Source organism: Geotrypetes seraphini, chromosome 4, assembly GCF_902459505.1.
Source record: "Geotrypetes seraphini chromosome 4, aGeoSer1.1, whole genome shotgun sequence".
Taxonomy (NCBI): domain Eukaryota; kingdom Metazoa; phylum Chordata; class Amphibia; order Gymnophiona; family Dermophiidae; genus Geotrypetes; species Geotrypetes seraphini.
This window is the reverse complement of record NC_047087.1, coordinates 171,539,616-171,563,436: the sequence shown is the minus strand read 5'-3', so window position 1 is coordinate 171,563,436 and position 23,821 is coordinate 171,539,616. Positions and strand designations below refer to the sequence as shown.

At 45.0% G+C, this 23,821-nt stretch overlaps 2 protein-coding genes across 4 annotated transcripts in view; one reads left to right on the top strand and one right to left on the bottom strand.

The window, feature by feature from the left end:
• AARS1 (alanyl-tRNA synthetase 1) overlaps window positions 1–23,821 on the top strand; it is a 152,707-nt gene that overhangs the window by 116,035 nt on the left and 12,851 nt on the right. The window lies entirely within an intron of this gene.
• Window positions 17,847–22,855, bottom strand: LOC117358963. 2 transcript variants are annotated; one of them, XM_033940946.1, is made up of 4 exons: window positions 20,566–22,855; window positions 20,198–20,290; window positions 19,987–20,055; window positions 17,847–19,890 (listed from the first exon to the last, which is right to left on the bottom strand). In XM_033940946.1, the coding sequence occupies exon 4, from the start codon at window positions 19,870–19,872 to the stop codon at window positions 18,490–18,492; it is 1,383 nt and encodes a 460-aa protein (XP_033796837.1). In that variant the 5' UTR covers window positions 19,873–19,890; window positions 19,987–20,055; window positions 20,198–20,290; window positions 20,566–22,855; the 3' UTR covers window positions 17,847–18,489. The 2 variants fall into 2 exon arrangements, with proteins under 2 accessions (XP_033796837.1, XP_033796838.1); XM_033940947.1 differs by lacking the exon at window positions 20,198–20,290.

Sequence of the window (23,821 nt, the reverse complement as noted above, 5' to 3'; positions counted from 1 at the left end):
AAAAGGTTACATCGTTTTATATTCAGCTAGGTTTATATTTTAATATATACAGTAAGTATAATCCTACATCCCCAAGTGTGTATATTTCCAGAGGTCCCGAAGTCCCCATTGCATCAGAAAACATTGCAGTTTAGTTCTATCTATTTTTGCATAAGTTATCTTTGAAGCTACATTATGAAGAGTGGGATACAGAGTGAGATTAAAATCTTCTCCATTATTAGGGGTACCTTCCATATGTTTAGTCAGTATTTCTGATATATGGGCAAAAATGTCCCTCTGCTCTTGATTTGGTGTGCATATATTTGCTGCTCTAAATCCACTACAAGGAGAATATATTGGCCTTCTATATCCTGGACAGATTTATGGATCTGACGGAACACTCCTACTGTCGCATAAGTGTAAGGAAGTGCTCATCACTTATACATCCCTTTTTCTATGGCAATCCCCTCATTATAACAGAATCTGAATAAATGCGTGTTGACTTGTAAAACTAGACACTAGGAAATAAGGAAAAATTTCAATATAGTTAACCATTAAACTCTTCTGTTATCGCAAAGCTGAAAAGAAAACCATGTTACTTAGAAGACGTTTGGTTTATCATTGTGCTTCAGCATCCTTAAGTGATTTCTACTTCTTAAGTGATTTCTACTTCTGATTTAGACTTGAAATGTTTGCAATGTTAAAATGCTGTAGCATTTTGGTTCCTGCCATACTGCAGTGGAATGCTATATGGGAATGTAAAGGAAATCTCTGCTGCAGTGGGGTGAAATATCATTTGAGAAACCAATGTGGACAGAGAGAGAACATTTCTTTCATTTGTAATGCTGTGCAATACTGCATAAGAACGTACAATATATGTGAATATGGCATCCTCTTCCCTGATGTACACCGAATGTCTCTCGCCTTAAGCAGCCTTTTACAAGGGTGATTCTTTGCCATTTTGGGTGGTTTTGAGGCATCATTTGAAGTAGATGGAGGCACAAAATCCGAGAATATCCTCCGAGAATATCCTCCGAGCTTCCTCTAAAGTTTTGATAAGTTGCAGCTTCCATCTAATATAATAAAATGCTAGGCCGCGCATGCGCACTAAAAAAAACGTGTTCCCTGATCCGTCGCGAAAACACGAGTGCGCATGCGCACGTTTTACGTCATCACCTACTCTCCACCTCGCGCCACCTATCACTGTCATCACCTGCTCTCAACCGATCACTGTTCCTCCTGCACCATGCCATGCCAGGCATGTCTGCTGCCGGCCTCGAGCTCCTGGGGGCGCTGTGCTGAGGTCCCGCCTCCTGCTTCCGCACTACACGGCGCCGCCAGACCTGGCCCTACACTGAGATCCGCGATCGGGTTGCCATGGAAACCCCGCCGCAGCCTCGCAGCTAGGTAGGGGGACAACAATAGCGCTTATGTTCAAGCCGCCGCCACGACTCCCCTCTCGAACCGCACCAGGATCGAGAGAGGAGCTGCGGCGGGGGCTTGAGCATAAGCGCCATTGTTGTCCCCCTACCTAGCCGCGAGGCTGTGGCGGCCTTCCTCACCCGGCTCACATTGAATCCAAGTAAACAACCGGGGCTGCCTAAAGAAACAAAGTTTCACGGTGCTTGGCCCGCAAAATAATTCCTGCCGTTGTCGAAATTTGGCCCACCGTTCCTTCCCTTCCTCCATCAGGTACAGTTCACCTCCGCCTATGTTAAAAGGAGCTGCTTTGAAATTGGAGCCCTGCCGCCACCGTAACACATTCCCTCTGCCGCGGTTCCATATGTCAGAGAAGGGGTGGGACCAAGGCAGAGGGGAACGTGCTACAGCAGTGGCAGGCCTCCGATTTCGACGCGGCTCCTTTTAACATTGGTGGATTCACTGCACCTGATGGAGGGAGGGAAGGAAAGGTGGTTGGGCGCTTTTGAGCCCCTCTTTAGCCTTAGACCCTCTCCTAACTGCTCCCTCCTGTCTCAGACCACTGGGGAGAGGTGCCTGTCTTCAGCTGCAGGGATGGAGGGAGGGAAGAAGAAAGAAGGGGCCCTGGTAAGCGAGTTATCAAAAGCCAACCATAGCCTGGGACCCCTACATGATATGAATAATGACCAGACAACAAAAGGTAAGAAAAATAATTTTATTTTCTGTTTTGTGATTACAATATATCAGATTTGAAATGTGTCTTGAGGGAGGCTTCCGCCGCGGCTTTGGACAGAGGGGTACCATTTTCATGGGAGCCGGCCTTCGGAGAGGCTTGGGACGCCGGGACGGATGCGGGAGGGGCTGCCGCTGCGAAGGGCTTTGGTGGGGGAGCCAGCCAGACCACAAGTGTGGGGACGTTGTAAGCGCGGATTGGTCAAGGAGCCGCCGCTGCTGAAGCTTTGAAATTGCTCTCCCACCGTCACTCCCTCCCGCTCCGGCTCTGCCTCTGCCCCTGCCCAGGTTCAAAAGCAGGAGACATCTAGCACCCGTTAATCTAACGGGCTTAAACACTAGTTCTGAATAACAGGCTAAAGCAAACCGGGATTGCCATTGATATCTGATACTAATATCTTGCCAATGTTTAGTGAAGGGTTTGAGTTCACGTCTTTATCTCAAAGTAATAGCTGCCAAATCTTGCTATAACTCAATGGTATAAGTATTCCAACAGATGTCTTTTGGAACATTCACTCTCGGTTCATAGACAATTGCGCGCAAGACAATTTCGCGCAAGACAATCGCGCGCGGACAAAATCGCGCAGACAATCGAGCGCGAGACAACTGAGCGCAAGACAAATGAGCGTGAAGACAACTGAGCGCAAGACAACTGAGCGCAAGACAACTGAGCGCAAGACAATTGAGCGCAAATTATTTTCATGAATGTGCACGAGCGAGACAACTGAGCGCAAGACAACTGAGCGCAAGACAACTGAGCGCAAGACAACTGAGCGCAAGACAACTGAGCTCAAAAACAACTGAGCGCAAGACAACTGAGCGCAAGACAACTGAGCTCAAGACAACTGAGCGCAAGACAACTGAGCGCGAGCAACTGAGCTCAAAAACAACTGAGCGCAAGACAACTGAGCGCAAGACAACTGAGCTCAAAAACAACTGAGCGCAAGACAACTGAGCGCAAGACAACTGAGCGCAAGACAACTGAGCTCAAAAACAACTGAGCGCAAGACAACTGAGCTCAAGACAACTGAGCGCAAGACAACTGAGCGCGAGCAACTGAGCTCAAAAACAACTGAGCGCAAGACAACTGAGCGCAAGACAACTGAGCTCAAAAACAACTGAGCGCAAGACAACTGAGCTCAAAACAACTGAGCGCGAGCAACTGAGCGCGAGCAACTGAGCTCAAAACGGTTCATAGACAATTGCGCGCAAGACAATCGCGCGCGGACAAAATCGCGCAGACAATCGAGCGCGAGACAACTGACAACTGAGCGCGAGCAACTCAGCGCGAGGCAAGGCAACTTCCCTCATTATTTTGGAGACCTTAAAAATGCATTATTAATTTTGTTAGGCACATGCCTCTGCCCTGCGCTCAGCGGCCTTTGTCTTGGTGTGGTCTTGACCTGACACTGTTAAAGCAGAGATGATAGGAATGGGAGAGGGACAAGGACAGCTACATAACTCATATGGACAGGATGGTGAATTTAGTTCGTGTCATTCTCATATTGGAAAAAAGAGTTTAATAAATCAAAGTAACAGGGTGGCCAGGTTACCCAGTTCCAGGCTGCAGATTTTGGGATAGTTCCAAATTTTTTCCCCAGGTGTTTTTGTCCCGTTACCAGACACATTAATTGTGGACTGTGAGACCTGTAATAGTGGAAGGTAAATGGGCATAGTGGGTGTTTGCATTGGGGTCATAATGAAATGCCCATAGTCTGATGCCTGCAGTGTCTATTCATCTGATCCATCTGTCAAATGCTAAGTTTCATTATTTCTGTTTGTCTTGCATGATATGTTTGTTGTATGAATTGTAAAAATTTGTAAAGCTGAATTAGCTTAATAATCGTTATATGACATAATATATGTTTTAAGTGTTTATGACGATCATTATGTCATTTTCTTTGTTTGTTTAAATCGTTATTCATGTTCAAACTTACAAGTGTCTTCATGCTCTGTCGTCTTCACGCTGAGTTGTCTTCAGGCCCAACAGATTTCAAAGATTAAAGACAAGCTTCACTGCCCCTCCCCACCGAATAAAACCCAAACAAAACTGTCCACAATTTGTTTGCAGCTTTCTAGTTATTGATTTTATGAAGTGTTTTAATATGTTAAAAGACAATAATAAACAATTTGTTAAATGACGTTAGTCATTATAAGTTCATAATGTCATTGGAGTTTGTGAGTGTAAAATAAATTCTGGAATCAATAGTTGTGTTATAATGTTTTTATTTCTGAGTAACTGTATTATTGAAGAAAGCATAATACAGTGAACATATAGAATGGATAACATAGATCTCCCAGGGCAAAGTTAAATGCAAAGTAAGTATTATTGAACACAAGTAAACATGATGTGAACAGCAAATAATAACATTGAATGATAAAGATTATTATAAGAATATTGAAATTGAAAAGATTTTGAAATTGGTCTAAAAATAGGATGATGATGAGGGCGAAAGCATAAATTCACAGAAAGAAAAGTATTCTGTATGCTTGAGATTCAGTGTTTGAACTGGAGGATGTAAAAGGCTATGAACTTTAAAAGATCATATATAGAGAAACATACATAAATTTAGTCCAGATAGAGTATGTTTTGTGCAATGCTAAAGTATTGTTTCCCCATCAAGCACAGGAACATTTGAAAAATGGACATAGTGTGGAGAAAACTGACTCTTTGGCTCTCATTCAGTCAGTGTGTGTGTGTCTGTGTGCAGTGTGAGCCACAATTGTGGTGAGGTACTTAGAATAACTGAGTACTTTGCAAAAATGTCATAGATTCACAGAGAAGATGGCTTCCTATTATGGATTTTGTGTGCCAAAACACAAGTTCTCCAAGCGTGAAGTACTCTGATTAACTGAGTACATGTCGCTCAATGCTAAACTGCTATTCCCCATCAAGAGGAAAGTTAGAAATATAGGTGAAATGGACTGGGCCTGGGCCAAACTGGCGCACCTGTTCAATGCTAGTGTTTTGACACTGCACTCAGGAAGTACTTAGATTAACTGAGTACTTTGCAAAAATGTCATAGATACACAGAGAAGATGACTTCCTATTATGGATTTTGTGTGCAGAAACACAAATTGTCCAAGCGTGAAGTACTCTGATTAACTGAGTACATGTCGCTCAATGCTAAACTGCTATTCCCCATCAAGAGGAAAGTTAGAAATATAGGTGAAATGGACTGGGCCTGGGCCAAACTGGCGCACCTGTTCAATGCTAGTGTTTTGACACTGCACTCAGGAAGTACTTAGATTAACTGAGTACTTTGCAAAAATGTCATAGATACACAGAGAAGATGACTTCCTATTATGGATTTTGTGTGCAGAAACACAAATTGTCCAAGCGTGAAGTACTCTGATTAACTGAGTACATGTCGCTCAATGCTAAACTGCTATTCCCCATCAAGAGGAAAGTTAGAAATATAGGTGAAATCGATTGGGTCTGGGGGAAACTGGCGCACCTGTTCAATGCTAGTGCTTTGACACAGCACTCAGGAAGTACGTATTAAATACATGCTATTACGTCAGGAGACCAGTGCCCCTGTTTTATTGATGGTAAGTAGTTCAGGATTTAAAGCAAACTAAATGTGCATCTCCTTACAAGAGGCATACAGGGAGATGGGTGACTAAAATTATGTCAGGTGTACACCTTATACATCTATCACATTTTGTGTGCACGAAAGGAAAGATGTTAACATATCACCTCAATGCATTTCATCTAATTTATACTTAAAGGATTAAGCATGATAAGTGTTATACTCTATTAAGAACATCTCTAAACAAGATAAGGTGTCAATCATGTAGCATTACAAATTCTACCTAGTTGACACAGCCATGTAAATTAACACTTATGTTTGATAAGGTTTTGCATTTATCCAGTACGCAGTTGTCCTTTATTTTCAATAAGTTGTATATTAAAATGTATTTTTAAAAGTATCATAGATATGATGTCAGATTTTTCTGATCATCGAAGGAGAGCTGGCAAGCCAAGTCCAGATGTGGGAGCTGAGACGGTAGGAGGCAGGCGAGTCATGATGCTGGAGACATGAATTGTGAAGTTGTAGTCACCACTGCTGCGACACAGGAGGCTGGAGGGCAAAGAAAACACTGTGGTAAGGGAGAGAGAGGGAGGGAGGAAGGGAGGGAGAGAGTGAGAGAGAGATAGAGAGACACTCACAGGAGGACTGAAGATCCCACGAGACGGTAGGAGGCAGGCGAGTCATGATGCTGGAGACATGAATTGTGAAGTTGTAGTCACCACTGCTGCGACACAGGAGGCTGGAGGGCAAAGAAAACACTGTGGTAAGGGAGAGAGAGGGAGGGAGGAAGGGAGGGAGAGAGTGAGAGAGAGATAGAGAGACACTCACAGGAGGACTGAAGATCCCACGAGACGGTAGGAGGCAGGCGAGTCATGATGCTGGAGACTGTGGGTGGAGTGGGGTGGGTATGGTGTGAATGGATGTGAAGGGGTGGGAGTGTGGAGGGGGGTGGATGGAAAGGGAGGGAAGAAGGAGAGGGAGTTGTTTTTATACTTTTTTTGTATTTTTTCTGGGAGGGCGAAGGGCAGGAGGGGGAGGGAGTGAGGCAGAGGGGGAAGAAGGGGAGGGAGTTGTTTTTATACTTTTTTTGTATTTTTTCTGGGAGGGCGAAGGGCAGGAGGGGGAGGGAGTGAGGCAGGGGGGGAAGAAGGGGAGGGAGTTGTTTTTATACTTTTTTTGTATTTTTTCTGGGAGGGCGAAGGGCAGGAGGGGGAGGGAGTGAGGCAGGGGGGGAAGAAGGGGAGGGAGTTGTTTTTATACTTTTTTTGTATTTTTTCTGGGAGGGCGAAGGGCAGGAGGGGGAGGGAGTGAGGCAGGGGGGGAAGAAGGGGAGGGAGTTGTTTTTATACTTTTTTTGTATTTTTTCTGGGAGGGCGAAGGGCAGGAGGGGGAGGGAGTGAGGCAGGGGGGGAAGAAGGGGAGGGAGTTGTTTTTATACTTTTTTTGTATTTTTTCTGGGAGGGCGAAGGGCAGGAGGGGGAGGGAGTGAGGCAGGGGGGGAAGAAGGGGAGGGAGTTGTTTTTATACTTTTTTTGTATTTTTTCTGGGAGGGCGAAGGGCAGGAGGGGGAGGGAGTGAGGCAGGGGGGGAAGAAGGGGAGGGAGGAGTGGTGACAAGAGGGTGCAGCTCCCTCGTTAACAGTGGAGCCATTCACGGGGTGGGAGGGGTACCGCGAAGTGCTTCTAGCAAGACCTGCAGTGCCCCTGTCACGTGACGAATGTGTCGAACGGATTCTTCAGCACAGTCGTTCATGTGCTCCACCCCTGCTAAGATGGTAACCACCGCCGTGTAAATGTCCTCCACTGTTACAGAACTGGGCGGAGGATCTGTGTTTGTGGCAGCGTGAGCCACAATAGTGGTCGCTGCAACAGGGGTGGTGGCCGTTGCAGGGTTGGTCCCACAATCTCTGGTTGAGGGTCGGAGGGGGGCAAAACAGGTGGAACAACGGTTGGGGCTTTGAATGGGGAGTGGGGATGTTGACAAAGGCGGCGAAGAGGAGGGGGATGCCAATATATCTGTAATGAAAAAGAGCATGAAAAGCAGGTGGACATTGAAAAGACAATTATGTACAGTGGAAGCATCTATGAGACAAACTTGGTTGTTTTTGTTACATATGAACAAACCTAAGCATTTTATATTATATTATTAAAATTCAAGTGATGTCTTAAATCATAAATGTGTTTATTAATTGTACACTTGATGTACGTTGTAAAAATGAATAAAAGCTTTTACAGTACAAAAATTACAGAATAAAAATATCATAACACTTACCGGACTGGACAGAGAGGTCGCTAAATCTGTCCAGGATGGGGGTTGAGGCAGTACTCATTGAGGTACGTGGGAGGGCTGGGGGAGAGGTGATGACAGAGGGTCGAATTTCAGGGAAAAGTGTAAGGCAGAACTTGGGTTTAGGGGGTGGGAGGGAGGGGGAACAGGGCATTGGGAATGAAGGGGCAGGGCAGGGTTTGGGGCGTTTTTTTAGGGGGATCCTAGAGGGTGGTCTAGGGCGTCGGTGGGGGGAAGTTGGATGAGACTGGGCGGAGGTGGAAGGGGGTTGGGACGTTGGATGGGACTGGGCGGAGGTGGAAGGGGGTTGGGACGTTGGATGGGACTGGGCGGAGGTGGAAGGGGGTTGGGACGTTGGATGGGACTGGGCGGAGGTGGAAGGGGGTTGGGACGTTGGATGGGACTGGGCGGAGGTGGAAGGGGATTGGGAGGTGGGGCGTCTGCGGGGGATAAGGAACGGCCGGTCAGGGATAGGGGTGTCTTCCTCCTCCTCCTCCTCCTCCTCCTCCTCCTCCTCCTCTTCCTGATCCTCCTCCTCCTCTTCCTCCTCACTCGCATCTGAAGACATAAATGCATGTAGTGTCAGAAGTATATGAAAAACTGTTAATGTTTAAAATGTTTGTCTGCGCGCGATTGTCTTTCGAGTTTTTGACCTGTCAATGTTTAAAATACATGATTGTTCAACACAGATATTATGACTGCACACCTTATACCCACCCGATATTTTACTGTAACATACCTGGGGTGTTGTACAGATTGCGGCGGACAGCCCGGACCCATGCAGGGTGATGTAGCCTGAGCTCGCGGGCTTTTTTCTTCAAATCCTCAACCTATTACATAATGGAGAGACATGAGTGAGCCATGATATATGGTTCATAGAGAATAGCACGTGGACAAATCGCGCAGACATGATATATATATATGCATTGAAAGCAGTGCATGGAAATAGATTGCAAGCATAATAATTATGTAAATTTTGAAAACCCGACTGGAATACAGCTAATTAAATCAAATAAGTACATGAGAGACACCATTATCAACTGCAAAATTTTTCAGCAGATGTATGATGACGCAGTGCGCGATTTCAGGAGATGCGTATCCATTTTTGCCTTCCGCGCAAAAAAATAAATTCTTTATCCGCGCCAATTTGTCAGCGCGCAATTGTCTATGAACAACATGTATTTGATAAATACTTACGGAGCGCGGTGTGATAGCGCGGGCGTTGAACAGCTGCGCAAGTTCTCCCCAGGCCCTGTCCATTTCACCTATATTGCGTCTTTTCCCCTTAACGGGGAAAAGCAGTTTAGCATTGAGCGTGAAGTACTCAGTTAATATGAGTACTTCACGCTCGGAGAAATTGGGCTTACGTCCACGGAAACCCACATAGGATGCCATCTTCTCTGTGAATCTATGACGTTTTTGCAAAGCTTAAATACCAGTCACATGACCGATGTGTGAATATCGTGAGATTTCCCCTTTTCAGCGCTGCTATTGGTTATCTAAAACACGTGTTAAATGGTCAATAGTCAAACAGATTTTACTACATTGTAGTGATGAAATGCACATATTAATTGAGTATGTGTGTATTTTATAATATAAAGTTTTGTAGTAATTGATTGAAACACAATTAGCGTTAGCATGGCGCGCATATGTGTTGAAACGCGTGATGACATCAGCTTGTCTCCATTAGTGCATAATGATGACGTATATCATCATACTAAAGTTATAGTACTTTTTCGCGCAATTGACGGATTAGTTTCCCAGTGCGCAATTGACGGGTTTTAGTATAATGAGCGCAAGTTAAAAATGCGGACGAACAGAGTTAATGGGAAATCTGAATAAATGGTGATATTTGTAAATGCGGGTGGGGGGCCTAATTGCAAAGCTTAAATACCAGTCACATGACCGATGTTGTGTGAATATCGTGAGATTTCCCCTTTTCAGCGCTGCTATTGGTTATCTAAAACACGTGTTAAATGGTCAATAGTCAAACAGATTTTACTACATTGTAGTGATGAAATGCACATATTAATTGAGTATGTGTGTATTTTATAGTATATAGTTTTGTAGTAATTGATTGAAACACAATTAGCGTTAATGGGAAATCTGAATAAATAAATAAATAAATAAGCTATTACAGTGTTTGAATATGGGAAACACATAAGAACAATAAAATTCTATTAATTTTAAAAAGATCAGGGAGTCATGAGTAAATTATTGTAATTATTACACATCATTTTCCACTCCTAATATATTAATACAGTCATACATCACATATGTTTGTGAAGAGGGATGCAGAGAAAGCACAGTTACTTACCGTAACAGGTGTTATCCAGGGACAGCAGGCAGATATTCTTAACACATGGGTGACGTCACCGACGGAGCCCTCGGTACGGACCTTTTTAACTAGAAGTTTCTAGTTGGCCGCACCGCGCGTGCGCGAGTGCCTTCCCGCCCGACGGAGGAGTGCGTGGTCCCCAGTTAGGATAAGCCAGCTAAGAAGCCAACCCGGGGAGGTGGGTGGTACGTAAGAATATCTGCCTGCTGTCCCTGGATAACACCTGTTACGGTAAGTAACTGTGCTTTATCCCAGGACAAGCAGGCAGCATATTCTTAACACATGGGTGACCTCCAAGCTAACAAAGAGGGAGGAGGGATGGTTGGCCATTAGGAAAATAAATTTTGTAACACAGATTGGCCGAAGTGTCCATCCCGTCTGGAGAACGCATCCAGACAGTAGTGAGTAGTGAACGTGTGAACTGAGGACCAAGTGGCCGCCTTGCAGATTTCCTCGATGGGCGTGGAACGGAGGAAAGCCACAGAAGCAGCCATAGCTCGGACTCTGTGGGCCGTGATAGATCCTTCCAGTGAGAGACCGGCCCGAGCATAACAGAAGGCAATACAGGCAGCAAGCCAATTTGAAAGTGTCCGTTTGGAGACAGGACGGCCCAAACGGTTGGGATCGAAAGACAAAAAGAGCTGAGGGGATGTTCGGTGAGCTCTGGTACGATCAAGGTAGTAAGCAAGGGCACGCTTACAATCCAGCGTGTGCAACGCCTGTTCTCCAGGATGCGAGTGAGGCTTAGGGAAGAAGACGGGAAGCACAATGGACTGGTTGAGGTGAAAAGCTGAGACCACCTTGGGAAGGAATTTAGGGTGGGTACGCAGAACAACCTTGTCATGGTGAAAAACAGTGAACGGTGGGTCGGCAACCAGTGCATGCAGTTCGCTAACCCTCCTGGCAGAGGTGATGGCAATTAGGAAAAGCACCTTCCAGGTAAGAAGCCTGAATGAAGCTGTGGCAAGAGGCTCAAACGGAGGTTTCATGAGAGCAGAGAGAACCACATTCAGGTCCCAGACGACGGGAGGAGGCTTGAGAGGCGGTTTGATGTTGAAGAGCCCTCGCATAAATCTGGAAACCAGAGGATGAGCCGTGAGGGGTTTTCCGAGAATGGGCTCATGAAACGCAGTGATGGCACTGAGGTGGACTCTGATGGAGGTAGTTTTGAGGCCAGCATTGGACAGCGAGAGCAAATATTCCAATACGGTTTCCACCGCTAAGGAGGTGGGTTCCTGATGATGCCGGAGACACCACGAGGAGAATCTGGTCCATTTCTGATGGTAACATTGGAGGGTGGCCGGCTTCCTGGAGGCGTCCAAGATGAGGCGGACCGGCTGAGATAGGTTCTCTGGAGAGGTCAGCCCGAGAGAAACCAAGCTGTCAGGTGGAGCGAAGACAGATTGGGATGCAGTAGAGACTGATGCTGCTGCGTAAGTACAGTAGGAAACACAGGAAGGAGAATGGGTTCCCTGGAGCTGAGTTGGAGCAGGAGTGAGAACCAGTGTTGGCGAGGCCACCGAGGTGCGATAAGAATCATGGTGGCGTTGTCCTTGCGGAGTTTGGACAAGGTCCGCAACATCAGAGGAAACGAAGAAACTGGGGACCACGCACTCCTCCGTCGGGCATATTCTTAACGCATGGGTGACGTCACTGACGGAGCCCCGGTACAGACCTTTTTAACTAGAAAGTTCTAGTTGGCCGCACCATGCGCGAGTGCCTTCACGCCCGACGGAGGAGAGCGTGGTCCCCAGTTAGGATAAGCCAGCTAAGAAGCCAACCCGGGGAGGAGGGTGGGACGTAAGAATATCTAGTGAGTAGTGTGTAACATCACCCATGCGTTAAGAATATCTGCCTGCTGTCCCTGGATAACACCTGTTACGGTAAGTAACTGTGCTTTACTGCTCAATGCAGAAAGTAGGTATCATTATCCTAAGGTGTGTATCGGGTCGTTTGTTCATTCTTATCTTTGTCCTAAAGTTAAGTGACCTAATGTTAACATGAAAATGGAATCTAAGTCACTCTGCACTGATAATATGCCACCAGGTCAATTGTACAGGAGATGATTTAACCTACATAAATGAAGGAATTGAAAATTATATTTTTCTATTGGAATTGTGAACTTGAAAATGGATGAAATAAACCTTTTAGAAAATGTACATTTAGTGGAAGAACTTCAGATGTATTCATTTGGAAGCATTGGATGTTGGCAGGGATATGTTCTTTAGAGGATGTAATAACTAATAGTAAACTGCTTGACCTTTCACAATTGCAACATATATTTGGTCTAAATAAATCACAATATTTTATGCTTTCAGGTGGTATAACTTAATAGCTGGACTTGTAAATAAAACAACAAAACATGGTCTAAGAGACATTTGGAGCATTGAGATTAAGCATTCAATTGATGCATCTCAATGGCCACAACTTTGGCCTAAAAAATATTGCCACTATCATCTTGAGGCTGGGACATTAGATCATCTTTTATTGTATTGTCCATATATATTATTAGTTTAGAAATCAATGTTGCCTCAAATAAATAGGATGAAGGACAATCCAGTAGCCTTGACTTATTATTGTATTATGGCAAATTATGTATTTAATTATGTCGGAATAAATATGATTTCAGGAAATGTTATTCATGTTTTAATCTTACATCAAGTGTTAAAAAAAAAAACAAATTTTAATTTAAATGCAGCACTTGCAATTCTTTCTAACACTTAATTGTTTCCATTGTGTCCTTACGTGTTACTTAGTTGGATAGTACAATACAAATTTACATTTAATGGCATAGTTATTAATGTCATACTAACATAAAGAAACAACAAAATGTTTTAAACATTGGTAAATGTTTATTAAAATATTGCATATGTGATAAACATGTAATACACATATGTTCAAATGCAGTGTCAACAACACAAAATCTTTCAGTTCACCATTCATGATCTTTTATGTACAACATACTGAATTATATCTTTATTCGTTTTAAATCATAAACAAGTGTGCAATAATATATCCATTAAAGGTGGCACAGCAGTTAAACATCAGTGACAGTGAGTAAGGATGTGGTTATAGCAGTGAAAAAACATCAGGAGCAAATTAACAGACAGTTTAAGTGAAACAGTAGAAACAACAGTCTGGACCACCAAAAGGAGTGGGGGACATAGACAATTTAAAGTGTATCATCTGTTCATGCACCATGTGTGGAAATCACACATTTTGCTATACGACCTTTGAAAAAGAAAGACCATACACACCCTTCAAATTAAATGAGCAACAGTGGGAGAGAGTGAGATATTGGCAGAGCAGTTAACCAACATCTGTGAGAGTGAGAGCAGTGGTTTCAGAGACAGCACCTGACTGACATTCTGCTGGGGGGGGGGACTCTGCTTCTGGGTCCTGCAAAGGCCAACACCTGACTGCCACCATCACGTTTGCACCCTTGTCAACCCATTCTGGGTCCTGCAAAGGCCAACACATGACTGCCACCATCAGGTTTGCACCCCTGTCAACCCATTCTGGGTCCTCATCTTTTTCTGAATCTCATGGCTTCAGAGACAGCACCTGACTGACATTTCTGCTTATGTACTTTCTAGGCCACCAAAAACAAGGGAGGAAATGTACAATTTCAAGTTTTACAAATTTTCCTTAACACAGCCGCTTTCCCTGAAGCCGCTCCATCCAAGATACCATCTGACCTTCCCTACGTGAAGGAAAAAGCCTTTGAACACCACCCACAACACCTTGAAAATGTCAAAGCGAGTACAGTATGCTTGAGTGGGTTACCTTGCTCGGCATAAAAAACCTTCACGCTTGGCACATGTCAGAGCAGTGGATACTAGGATAGGTAGGGGTCAGAGGAGGGCTTCAGAGAAGCAGTTAACCAACAGTAGTGGGAGAGAGAGATATTGGCAGAGCAGTTAACCAACATCTGTGGAGTGAGAGCAACAGTTGGCAGAGCAGTTAACCAACAGTAGTGGGAGAGAGAGATATTGGCAGAGCAGTTAACCAACATCTGTGGAGTGAGAGCAACAGTTGGCAGAGCAGTTAACCAACAGTAGTGGGAGAGAGAGATATTGGCAGAGCAGTTAACCAACATCTGTGGAGTGAGAGCAACAGTTGGCAGAGCAGTTAACCAACAGTAGTGGGAGAGAGAGATATTGGCAGAGCAGTTAACCAACATCTGTGGAGTGAGAGCAACAGTTGGCAGAGCAGTTAACCAACAGTAGTGGGAGAGAGAGAGATTGGCAGAGCAGTTAACCAACATCTGTGGAGTGAGAGCAACAGTTGGCAGAGCAGTTAACCAACAGTAGTGGGAGAGTGAGATATTGGCAGAGCAGTTAACCAACATCTGTGGAGTGAGAGCAACAGTTGGCAGAGCAGTTAACCAACAGTAGTGGGAGAGAGTGAGATATTGGCAGAGCAGTTAACCAACATCTGTGGAGTGAGAGCAACAGTTGGCAGAGCAGTTAACCAACAGTAGTGGGAGAGAGAGATATTGGCAGAGCAGTTAACCAACATCTGTGGAGTGAGAGCAACAGTTGGCAGAGCAGTTAACCAACAGTAGTGGGAGAGAGAGATATTGGCAGAGCAGTTAACCAACATCTGTGGAGTGAGAGCAACAGTTGGCAGAGCAGTTAACCAACAGTAGTGGGAGAGAGAGATATTGGCAGAGCAGTTAACCAACATCTGTGGAGTGAGAGCAACAGTTGGCAGAGCAGTTAACCAACAGTAGTGGGAGAGAGAGATATTGGCAGAGCAGTTAACCAACATCTGTGGAGTGAGAGCAACAGTTGGCAGAGCAGTTAACCAACAGTAGTGGGAGAGTGAGATATTGGCAGAGCAGTTAACCAACATCTGTGGAGTGAGAGCAACAGTTGGCAGAGCAGTTAACCAACAGTAGTGGGAGAGAGTGAGATATTGGCAGAGCAGTTAACCAACATCTGTGGAGTGAGAGCAACAGTTGGCAGAGCAGTTAACCAACAGTAGTGGGAGAGAGAGATATTGGCAGAGCAGTTAACCAACATCTGTGGAGTGAGAGCAACAGTTGGCAGAGCAGTTAACCAACAGTAGTGGGAGAGAGAGATATTGGCAGAGCAGTTAACCAACATCTGTGGAGTGAGAGCAACAGTTGGCAGAGCAGTTAACCAACAGTAGTGGGAGAGAGAGATATTGGCAGAGCAGTTAACCAACATCTGTGGAGTGAGAGCAACAGTTGGCAGAGCAGTTAACCAACAGTAGTGGGAGAGAGAGATATTGGCAGAGCAGTTAACCAACATCTGTGGAGTGAGAGCAACAGTTGGCAGAGCAGTTAACCAACAGTAGTGGGAGAGAGAGATATTGGCAGAGCAGTTAACCAACATCTGTGGAGTGAGAGCAACAGTTGGCAGAGCAGTTAACCAACAGTAGTGGGAGAGAGAGATATTGGCAGAGCAGTTAACCAACATCTGTGGAGTGAGAGCAACAGTTGGCAGAGCAGTTAACCAACAGTAGTGGGAGAGAGAGATATTGGCAGAGCAGTTAACCAACATCTGTGGAGTGAGAGCAACAGTTGGCAGAGCAGTTAACCAACAGTAGTGGGAGAGTGAGATATTGGCAGAGCAGTTAACCAACATCTGTGGAGTGAGAGCAACAGTTGGCAGAGCAGTTAACCAACAGTAGTGGGAGAGAGTGAGATATTGGCAGAGCAGTTAACCAACATCTGTGGAGTGAGAGCAACAGTTGGCAGAGCAGTTAACCAACAGTAGTGGGAGAGAGAGATATTGGCAGAGCAGTTAACCAACATCTGTGGAGTGAGAGCAACAGTTGGCAGAGCAGTTAACCAACAGTAGTGGGAGAGAGAGATATTGGCAGAGCAGTTAACCAACATCTGTGGAGTGAGAGCAACAGTTGGCAGAGCAGTTAACCAACAGTAGTGGGAGAGAGAGATATTGGCAGAGCAGTTAACCAACATCTGTGGAGTGAGAGCAACAGTTGGCAGAGCAGTTAACCAACAGTAGTGGGAGAGAGAGATATTGGCAGAGCAGTTAACCAACATCTGTGGAGTGAGAGCAACAGTTGGCAGAGCAGTTAACCAACAGTAGTGGGAGAGAGAGATATTGGCAGAGCAGTTAACCAACATCTGTGGAGTGAGAGCAACAGTTGGCAGAGCAGTTAACCAACAGTAGTGGGAGAGAGTGAGATATTGGCAGAGCAGTTAACCAACATCTGTGGAGTGAGAGCAACAGTTGGCAGAGCAGTTAACCAACAGTAGTGGGAGAGAGAGATATTGGCAGAGCAGTTAACCAACATCTGTGGAGTGAGAGCAACAGTTGGCAGAGCAGTTAACCAACAGTAGTGGGAGAGAGAGATATTGGCAGAGCAGTTAACCAACATCTGTGGAGTGAGAGCAACAGTTGGCAGAGCAGTTAACCAACAGTAGTGGGAGAGAGAGATATTGGCAGAGCAGTTAACCAACATCTGTGGAGTGAGAGCAACAGTTGGCAGAGCAGTTAACCAACAGTAGTGGGAGAGAGTGAGATATTGGCAGAGCAGTTAACCAACATCTGTGGAGTGAGAGCAACAGTTGGCAGAGCAGTTAACCAACAGTAGTGGGAGAGAGAGATATTGGCAGAGCAGTTAACCAACATCTGTGGAGTGAGAGCAACAGTTGGCAGAGCAGTTAACCAACAGTAGTGGGAGAGAGAGATATTGGCAGAGCAGTTAACCAACATCTGTGGAGTGAGAGCAACAGTTGGCAGAGCAGTTAACCAACAGTAGTGGGAGAGAGAGATATTGGCAGAGCAGTTAACCAACATCTGTGGAGTGAGAGCAACAGTTGGCAGAGCAGTTAACCAACAGTAGTGGGAGAGAGAGATATTGGCAGAGCAGTTAACCAACATCTGTGGAGTGAGAGCAACAGTTGGCAGAGCAGTTAACCAACAGTAGTGGGAGAGAGTGAGATATTGGCAGAGCAGTTAACCAACATCTGTGGAGTGAGAGCAACAGTTGGCAGAGCAGTTAACCAACAGTAGTGGGAGAGAGAGATATTGGCAGAGCAGTGGTTTCAGAGACAGCACCTGACTGACATTTTGCTGGGGGGGGACTCTGCTTCTGGGTCCTGCAAAGGCCAACACCTGACTGCCATCATCACGTTTGCACCCTTGTCAACCCATTCTGGGTCCTGCAAAGGCCAACACATGACTGCCACCATCAGGTTTGCACCCCTGTCAACCCATTCTGGGTCCTCATCTTTTTCTGAATCTCATGGCTTCAGAGACAGCACCTGACTGACATTCTGCTGGGGGGGGGGACTCTGCTTCTGGGTCCTGCAAAGGCCAACACCTGACTGCCATCATCACGTTTGCACCCTTGTCAACCCATTCTGGGTCCTGCAAAGGCCAACACATGACTGCCACCATCAGGTTTGCACCCCTGTCAACCCATTCTGGGTCCTCATCTTTTTCTGAATCTCATGGCTTCAGAGACAGCACCTGACTGACATTCTGCTGGGGGGGGGGACTCTGCTTCTGGGTCCTGCAAAGGCCAACACCTGACTGCCACCATCACGTTTGCACCCTTGTCAACCCATTCTGGGTCCTGCAAAGGCCAACACATGACTGCCACCATCAGGTTTGCACCCCTGTCAACCCATTCTGGGTCCTCGTCTTTTTCTGAATCTCATGACAGCACCTGACTGACATTTCTGCTTATGTACTTTCTAGGCCACCAAAAACAAGGGAGGAAATGTACAATTTCAAGTTTTTCAAATTTTCCTTAACACAGACGCTTTCCCTGAAGCCGCTCCATCCAAGACACCATCTGACCTTCCCTACGTGAAGGAAAAAGCCTTTGAACACCACCCACAACACCTTGAAAATGTCAAAGCGAGTACAGTATGCTTGAGTGGGTTACCTTGCTCGGCATAAAAAACCTTCACGCTTGGCACATGTCAGAGCAGTGGATACTAGGATAGGTAGGGGTCAGAGGAGGGCTTCAGAGAAACTCCTGGGGGAGAGATCCTGAGCACAACAGTTTGCAGGCCTGTAGCTTTCGGGCCACCAAAAGGAGAGGGGGACATAGACATTTCAAAGTGTCTCTCCTGTTCCTGCAGCATATGTGCTTGGGAGACCATATGGACATGTCAAAGCAAATTTCAAATCTCAAAGTGCACACAATTGTAGCATAGCAACAGGAAAACCTGAACTTCAACATCAAACTCTACAGTTCCAGATTATGTGCTATACCACGGAGATATTGAAAGAGAGGTGTTTGACCATATGTTGGCAGCAGCGTTGTTAGTCTTTGCGTCACTCTCACATACGTGCTCTTACTGCTGGGTGGTGCGCGGTTACCAGCCTGGAATCGAGCAAGCAACTGTTCTGTGTGATCTTGCTCACGCTGTATATGTTCAAGGAGTTTAAAGATGGTTGGATGGTGGCATGCAACAGAGGATTGAAATGCATGGTGCCAACCTTCAACGGAATTATTGGTCCGAGGCAGTCCATCTTCCACACGGGAGCGCATATTCCACAGATGAATAGGAAAAGGTGGCACCCGTCTCCCATTTGGCCGCAATCTCCCGATGTAATTGTCTTCCCAATAGTCATACACCAGGGTCAGTTCATCTGGTCGACTCTCCTCCAAGGTCTGGAAACACTCAGCAACATCATCCACAGGAACAAAACTTAATGCTAACAGCATTTTGGTGAACATTCTTACTCTCTCCTCATCTCTATAGCTGGCGGTCAGTCCCTCATGTTGAATTCTGCGCCACAATGATTGACCCAGATGGAACAGGCAGCCAGAAACTGTAGCATTGGGAAATACAGTGCGGGCAGCTTGCAGACTTGCTCTCTCAAAGTCCATCAAGATTGTCAATGGTGCCAACGTGTTTCTGGTTTCCAGCAGTTTCCTCAACACACGTTCATAGTCCTCCTCCCTTTTACTGTTCAACAACACGTAGACCATGGGAAGTGCACGATTGTCTACAAATGCATGGATGGTAAAGACTTGGACAAACAAATGGGGGGCAACTTTGAATGTCCCATCCATGAACCAATGTCCATGTTGCTCCAACACCTCAAGATTAGATTCTGTAGTGAAAATGAATATGCGTCTTTCATCATTTTCACCTGAATCCCACAACAGTAATTGTTCACCACGTGTGCTTCTTTGTAGCGGCTCAGGAATTTGTATGTCTCTTATGCACCTGGGATTACCCATTGCTAGATGGCCTGCATTTCTCTTTCTATTAACTGTTCTCTGCATGGAGGTGTATGCAGGCAATAATGTAGCTGCTTCTAAACTTGTCCCAGCTGTTGTGCCATGAATGATCTGACGTGGCCTTTCAACCGTAGCCACAGCTCTTTCACGTATGTCTCCCATCATTCGATCAGCTTCAATTCTAGCATTGTTGGGTGCATGCACATGCGCCGTTATCTCAACAGAAGATCCATCAACGAGCCTCTTTCTTCTTCCCACACAGTCACGGCGCACACACCTCCAGGACGTGGATCCGTCTGCCATCACTCGGTCACGCCGATATCGATAGCCCTCATTAACCCAGTGCTCTCTCCCACGCTGTGAAGTTATTACTTCCATGTCTATGTCAAATCACTCCTGAAACCATACAATTAATAACATTATCCTATTTTGACTTGCAATTGATATACAATTGCCTATATCATGAATGCACTACTCAAAAGAACATCATACCTGTAAGACTGGAAGTATATCGATGAAACCCTCAGGAACTGTAGTCGACCTTCAACCCTGAACCAGTACCTGCAAGAATTATAACATGCATGTAAACTTAATGTTCACCCCCCACCAATCTCCAGCACACAAAAAAAACATGCAAAGGTCAAATAGGTGAGGTTAGGCCATACATATGTAGAGTTTAGTGCTATGGCACAACACCATATACCTGCAAGGGTGCGATTCCTGTCAGCAAAACACTGAAGATGTCTGTCCTCTGTTGACTGTGGTGTCTTGATTGTAGTCTGTTGATTGTAGTCACCTTCAGTAGTAGATTAGATAAGGTTATTATATACATAGGACATACAAATCCCTATATGTAAAGTTCAGTGCTATGGCACAACACCATATACCTGCAAGGGTGCGATTCCTGTCAGCAAAACACTGAAGATGTGTGTCCTCTGTTGATCGTGGTCTCTTGAATGTCCTCTGTTGATTGTAGTCACCTTCAGTAGTAGATTAGATAAGGTTATTATATACATAGGACATACAAATCCCTATATGTAAAGTTCAGTGCTATGGCACAACACCATATACCTGCAAGGGTGCGATTCCTGTCAGCAAAACACTGAAGATGTGTGTCCTCTGTTGATCGTGGTCTCTTGAATGTCCTCTGTTGATTGTAGTCACCTTCAGTAGTAGATTAGATAAGGTTATTATATACATAGGACATACAAATCCCTATACCTCTGTACTTACGTTGCCTCCAAGATTGAACTTCTAGACAACACTAGGGTTTCAGCAAATTCATATCCCTCAGCACATGACTGCAAGACTAAAATTTATAAGGTTAGCACATAGATATAACAAACAACACCCACTATGTCTGTACTTACCTTTGCAATCATACCTGTAATAGTTAAAATCTGGCTTGCCAACCATCATGGATTAAGAACGTCATTATACCTAATCGCAGACAGAAGGAAGGCAGAGAGGCCCAAAACAAGGACCCACAACAATTGTATACAATCACCCTCACTACACACCCAAGGCTAAAAGTGTACCCCAATAAGCCCTACCATCAGACTATTTATCCTATCCTATTGTTCCAATTTAGCAAAACCAAAAAATGAAGCTATGCATATACCTGTAAATGTGAATATCCTCTTATGTATGATACCTGCAAAAGAAAATGGTACCCAATGCCTTTATAAAACTATAAACCGTGAGCACACTCGGTTTTTTAAAAAATCTTTATTCATTTTAAATGACACATCATGTGTACAAGAATCAAAACATTAAAATGAAATACATCACATGTCAATCAAGTACCTCCCTTCCCAACCCACTTCCCCACTCTTACTTTTCCCAATATGAATGATAATAGTATAATTTAGACACCCTCCCAACAATAAGACAGTGTATCTTTAAATAGAAAATAGTGTATATTCATTACAGTAAGATGTTAATGTCTCCCTTTTTTATTGTTACTGTTCTTTCCATTTTGATAATGTGACATAATGAATTGTACCCAAAACTAGATACTTTAAAATTATTACTTATATGTTGAATGGTGACTCCTGTGCTGATATTTTCCTTTTTTTTTTCTCATGCACTTACCCAATAATATTGCATCATTACATCATGATACAATCCTCAAATTAAACATATTCAGATACTAGTGTTGCTGGCATAAGAGTTTTTACCTCATGCCAACAAGTTTTTTTAGATATTTATTACTTTTAAAATCTATAACTCCATCCAATTATGCTTCCAATTAATATCCATCATCACATTATACATAATCTTAATACCATACCTCAACCTTCTCGCTCTTTTAACATGCGGGAAAACTAAGCGCAAGACGGGGTGTCCTTAAAAATCCGCGTTCCGTGCCCCTTTTCAGGTCCCTGCCCCTGACAGGGCTGGATGAGAAGGTTCATAGACAACGGCGCGAAAGACGAAAGCCAATTTAAGGCAAGGCGCGCCGCCGAACCGCAACAAATTACAGTTTTTAGGGGCTCCGATGGGGGGTTTTGTTCGGGAACCCCCTTCTGTTTACTTAATAGACATCGCGCCGGCGTTATCGGGGGTTTGGGGGTCGTAACCCTCCACATTATAGTAAAGTGGGGGGTTCTCCCCCCCTCGCCCTCCGTCGGAGCCCTAAAAACGGTCATTTAGAGCGGCGCGGCTTGCGCGCAATCGTCTATGAACCCGTCGGAGCCCTAAAAACAGTAATTTAGAAAGGCGCGGCGTCGCGCGCTACGCTCAATAGGGTGGGCACGCCTTTGACCCGGCGCGCCGGCGCGCTTTTGACCCGGCACCGTATGGGAATTTAACTCTGACGGATCCTAGCATGGGGAAGGGAAAGCATTAGGATCCTTCAGAGTTAAATTATCATACAACTCTGTCAGAGCCAGAGACTAAATGTGGCAGGGACCCGAAAAGTGGCGCAGAACGCGGATTTTTAAGGACCTGTGCGTTTAGATACGGGACCAAATCGCGGTTCATAGACAATTGCGCGTAAATATAAACTGGTTTCATAGACAATTGCGCGCAAGACAAGATTTTTAAGGACCTGTGCGTTTAGATACGGGACCAAATCGCGGTTCATAGACAATACGGGACCAAATCGCGGTTCATAGACAATTGCGCGTAAATATCACTGGTTCATAGACAATTGCGCGCAATACAAGAACTGAAAATGTAAATATCAACATACCTATATAAACTTGAGGATCAATTGCGCTGAGTTTTATGATCGCGATTGTCTTGCGCGCAATTGTCTATGAACCATACCCCCCCTCCCTTTTCTTGCGCGTGAAGCGTAAATATAAACATACCTGTAAATGAAGAAATGTGGACGTTCGCTCTCACCAGAGGCGAGATAAATCCGCGCAAGACAAATATTCGTTATAGATCAAGTACCAGCAAAACCAGATCTTTACCTATAACGGACACGGTCAGGCAGCGAAAGGAAGGCGGGAAAGGAAGGAGGACATATATAATGTAGAAACGTAACCATAGTAACGAAAATGCATTCACGTGACTTGTATTTAAATGCTGTTCGGAGAATATATATCATGAGATAACGTAACCATGGTAACGAAAATGCATTCACGTGATTTATGTTGAAAACGCAAAGAGTCAACGTTGACGTGATGACGTGTTCGGAGAATATATATCATGAGATAACGTAACCATGGTAACGAAAATGCATTCACGTGATTTATGTTGAAAACGCAAAGAGTCAACGTTGACGTGATGACGTGTTCACGTGCTGTACGTGCGCGTGTCCTCCGATGGTCAAGCGGCCTCTAGTGGCGCGCTCAGTTGTCTTGCGCTGAGTTGTCTTGCGCTGACTTGTCTTGCGCTCAATTGTCTTGCGCGGAGTTGTCGCTGCGCTGAATTGTCTTGCGCGGAGTTGTCGCTGCGCTGAATTGTCTTGCGCGCAATTGTCTTTGCGCTTATTTGTCTGCGCGCGATTGTCTGCGCGCGATTGTCTTGCGCGTTTTTGACCTGTCACCTTCACTCTCAGCCTGCCAACAGCCCAGTGTGCTCTTTAAGTTTTATAGTCTCAGAGGGCACAATTGCCCATTTTCTGACAAAAACATACTTTCAATCTGTTGCACCATGACTTCACAGTTAGTTTAGTTTGCACTTTCCAGCACCCCTCAATGCGCATGTTAGAATGGTGACTTTGATTTTATAAATCCTCCACTTTGTCCATTAAATACATATGAGTATTCTGATAATCATGTATGGAGGATTTTAAGTGAGCAAGAGACTCCTGCTGCTCGTCTAAATGATTTTCCGAGTCTTCGACCCCATGCTCAAGTTCAGTGATCTCCCC